At 68.7% G+C, this 3816-nt stretch overlaps 1 protein-coding gene across 2 annotated transcripts; it reads left to right on the top strand.

Annotated features, from left to right (window-relative positions):
* Positions 1-228: 228 nt before the first annotated feature.
* On the top strand, positions 229-3686 carry LOC118157611 (tubulin alpha-5 chain-like). Of its 2 annotated transcripts, none has more exons than XM_035312014.1 (4): positions 229-489; positions 1673-1895; positions 2302-2450; positions 2618-3686. In XM_035312014.1, exons 1-4 carry the CDS (start codon positions 343-345, stop codon positions 3587-3589), a joined length of 1491 nt encoding a protein of 496 aa, XP_035167905.1. In that variant the 5' UTR covers positions 229-342; the 3' UTR covers positions 3590-3686. The 2 variants fall into 2 exon arrangements, with proteins under 2 accessions (XP_035167905.1, XP_035167904.1); XM_035312013.1 differs by having other exon boundaries at positions 256-481.
* Positions 3687-3816: the final 130 nt, after the last annotated feature.

Raw genomic sequence — 3816 nt, 5'->3', positions numbered from 1 at the left:
CAAGTGCTGAGATGGCCAAGGGACGTTTTGGGGCACCCTGGTCTCCAAACCTAGTCCTCATCCCTCACTTGTTTCTCTTCCTTTCTCCTGCTCTAGGGACCCAGGTGCTGCAGCCCTGGAGTTCTTGGGGTGGGGGTTAGCTCCCAGCAGAGCTTGGGGTGAGGGGGGCTGGTGGCAGAGCACTTAGGGGGCTGCTGCACCCTGTCCTGTGGCTGAGCCCTGCCTCCTGGTGCCCCCAGCCCCAGCACCCTGAGGTTCCCCCCCCCACACTGAGCAGGGACACAAGCGGGCTCAAGCCGCCCCGGGCGAGCTTCCCCCCGCCCCGTATGCAAATGTACCCAAATGAGGGGGGCGTGGCGGCACCAGACCCCTCCCCTCTATAAGAAGTTCGCTGCGGCGGGGATTGCAGCAGCCGCAGCTCCGCACCGAGCCCCGCCGCACCGAGCCGCCGGGACAACCCGGGCCCCCCCCCCGCAGCATGGTGAGTGCGCACCGGGCACCGGGCACGGCGGGGGGGGGGCACCCCGGTAGCGGCGGGGGGCACGGCGGAGCCGCCGCCACGCGTCCCCTCCTTCCCTCCCGTGACCTTGGGCAGCCCCACCGGGCCCTGCCCGGGGGCAGCCGCCCCCCGCCGCTCCGGCGTCCCCCCGGTATACCCCCGGTGTCCCCCCGGTCCCTTCCCCGCTGCCCCCGCGGGGGTGGCGCCGGTTTGGGGGGGGGCGGCCGCGACCCCCCCGGTGGCGCCCGGTGCGCGGTGGCCGCGGACGGACGGGGACAGGTGCCGGGGGGAGGCGACAGCCGGGCACCGGGGCGGGGGGCTCGGCTCGGTGCCCCCCCGCTGCAACGGGGGGTCCCGTCGGGGCTGGCGGGGGAGAGCGGGGGGCTCGCCCCGTCCCGTCCCGTCCGAGGGGGCTCTGGCGGTGGCGGTGCGGGCAGGGGCCGCTGGCCAAAGGGGCGACGGCCAGCGCCCTGTCCCGGGGGCCCGGGGCTATATTTAGAGTCCCGGCGGGGGCCGGGGCCGTGCCAGCAGCCGCAGCGCCCTGCCCCGGGCCGGCCCCGCTGCCCTTCGGCCCCGGCACCCCCGGCACCGCGCCCCGGGGCTGCAGCCCTTCGCCCTCTCTGAGGTGACCGCGGCGGTGCCGCACCGTCCCCGTCCCCAATACCGCACCAGACGCGGGACAGGGGTGCCAGGGAGCCACCGGCATGTCCCCTGCCCGCTGCCCACCCCAGGGCTTTGCAGCTTGGGGACAGGGCTGCGTGACCCTAGGGAAGTCCCCGTGCTGCCCCCACGTCCCAGAGCCCCCTGCCCAGCCCCGGAGCAGGGATGTTTTGGGGCTGTCCCCTTCTGGCTGCATCTCCGGGACAGGAATGTGCCCGCGTCAGCTCGTCGGGCTGCCAGGCGTGGGGAAGGGGCTGAGGCTGCCGGGGCAGCCCGGGAGGCCCGAGGCAGCGTGTGCGTGGCTGGCGGCACGCAGCGGTGGCCGGGCCGCCGGGAGGGACGCCAGGTCCCAACCTGAGGGCAGCAAGTGGGGCTGCTCGGCGGCACGTAGCTTGTGCAAGAGGAAGCCTGCTCCCCGGCGGGTGGCCGTGGGGCACCGGCACCATGCAGGGCCCTCCATGGGGTGGGTTGGAGGGCACCGTGCCAGGCTCTGACCCTGCTCCCCCTCCCCAGCGCGAGTGCATCTCCGTCCACGTCGGCCAGGCCGGCGTCCAGATGGGCAACACGTGCTGGGAGCTGTACTGCCTGGAGCACGGCATCCAGCCCGACGGGCAGATGCCCAGCGACAAGACCATCGGCGGGGGCGACGACTCCTTCACCACCTTCTTCTGCGAGACCGGTGCCGGGAAGCACGTCCCGCGGGCCATCTTCGTGGACCTGGAGCCCACCGTGATCGGTGAGTGCTGGGGCAGGGCTGCGTGTGACACGGGGCTGGGTGGGCAGCGAGCGGCTGCTGTGCGCTGCCTGCTGGGTCTCCTGCAACGCGTAACCCCAGGAGAAGCCACAAAGCTCCGCACCGGCTTTATTACTGAAATGTCCTGGAGGCAGCGGTGCTGGTAGCTCTGCACGTGTGTGCGGAGAGAAACCAGCCCAACCGGCACAGCAGCTCCCATGGGCCGGAGAAGCCGAGCTCCTGCGCAGGGAGGTGGCAGCCACCTCCGTCTGGAGCAGAAACCTGCTGCCTCCAGTGGCCCCAGGTCCTGGGCTGTGCCCCAGGCAGGTGGAGCTGGGAGGAGGACGAGGGACAGGGGCTCGCAGCAGCGCGGCTGATACCAGGCTCAGCTCTACCCGATCTCTCGTAGATGAGGTGCGGGCTGGGATCTACCGGCAGCTCTTCCACCCCGAGCAGCTCATCACCGGCAAGGAGGACGCTGCCAACAACTATGCCCGCGGGCACTACACCATCGGCAAGGAGATCATCGACCAAGTGCTGGACAGGATCCGCAAGCTGGTGGGTAACTGCTGCCAGGGACGTGTTCCACCACTGTGGTGGAGGTGGGAGAGTGCGGCAAGCCCTGCTGTGTGTTGGGAGGGGTCTGCATTAGGCCAAGCAAAACTCTGAAACTTCCCTCCAGCAAAGTCAGTGCGTGAAAGACTCTCACTCATTTCTCCCTACAGGCTGACCAGTGCACGGGCCTCCAGGGCTTCCTCGTGTTTCGCAGTTTCGGAGGTGGCACCGGCTCCGGATTCACCTCCCTGCTGATGGAGCGACTCTCTGTTGACTACGGCAAGAAGTCCAAGCTCGAGTTCTCCATCTACCCTGCCCCACAGGTCTCCACCGCCGTGGTGGAGCCCTACAACTCCATCCTCACCACCCACACCACCCTGGAGCACTCGGACTGTGCCTTCATGGTGGACAACGAGGCCATCTACGACATCTGCCGCAGGAACCTGGACATCGAGCGCCCAACCTACACCAACCTCAATCGCCTCATCAGTCAGATCGTCTCCTCCATCACCGCCTCGTTGAGGTTTGACGGGGCCCTGAACGTTGACCTGACGGAGTTCCAGACCAACCTGGTGCCCTACCCTCGCATCCACTTCCCCCTGGCCACCTACGCCCCCGTCATCTCTGCAGAGAAGGCCTACCACGAGCAGCTGTCGGTGGCCGAGATCACCAACTCGTGCTTCGAGCCGGCCAACCAGATGGTGAAGTGCGACCCTCGGCACGGCAAGTACATGGCGTGCTGCCTGCTGTACCGCGGGGACGTGGTGCCCAAGGACGTCAACGCCGCCATCGCCACCATCAAGACCAAGCGCAGCATCCAGTTCGTGGACTGGTGCCCCACGGGCTTCAAGGTGGGCATCAACTACCAGCCGCCCACCGTGGTGCCGGGGGGGGACCTGGCCAAGGTGCAGCGCGCCGTCTGCATGCTGAGCAACACCACGGCCATCGCCGAGGCCTGGGCTCGCCTCGACCACAAGTTCGACCTGATGTACGCCAAGCGCGCCTTCGTGCACTGGTACGTGGGCGAGGGCATGGAGGAGGGCGAGTTCTCCGAGGCGCGCGAGGACATGGCTGCCCTGGAGAAGGATTACGAGGAGGTGGGCCTGGACTCCTACGAGGACGAAGAGGAGGGCGAGGAGTAGAGACGCCACGGCCCAAGAGGACCTTGCTCCTTTTCCCGTGTCCCCTGCGGGAACCCTTTGCAATAAACCGTTTGAGAGCCTCCGTGTCTCCCAGTAACCCCCCGGCTGCAGTGGTTTCTTGCCAGGTCAGGTGTGAGGTGAGCGCTGCTGCTGCTGCTGCTGCTGCTGCTGCTGCTGCTTGCTTCCTCCCCACACTCTGCTCCTGCTCCAGCTCGCTCCCCACACAG

This window comes from Oxyura jamaicensis (genome assembly GCF_011077185.1).
Source record: "Oxyura jamaicensis isolate SHBP4307 breed ruddy duck chromosome 7 unlocalized genomic scaffold, BPBGC_Ojam_1.0 oxy7_random_OJ79989, whole genome shotgun sequence".
Classification (NCBI taxonomy): domain Eukaryota; kingdom Metazoa; phylum Chordata; class Aves; order Anseriformes; family Anatidae; genus Oxyura; species Oxyura jamaicensis.
Note: the sequence above shows the minus strand (reverse complement) of the source record. Positions and strands in the feature narration are given on the sequence as shown.

Coding starts and splice junctions, on each gene's coding strand:
- LOC118157611 (XM_035312014.1), top strand. CDS start 343: ATGAGGGGGGCGTGGCGGCACCAGACCCCTCCCCTCTATAAGAAGTTC. Junction 490..1,672: donor CCCCGCAGCATGGTGAGTGC/GCACCGGGCACC, acceptor CCCCCTCCCCAG/CGCGAGTGCATCTCCGTCCA. Junction 2,451..2,617: donor TGGACAGGATCCGCAAGCTG/GTGGGTAACTGC, acceptor TTCTCCCTACAG/GCTGACCAGTGCACGGGCCT.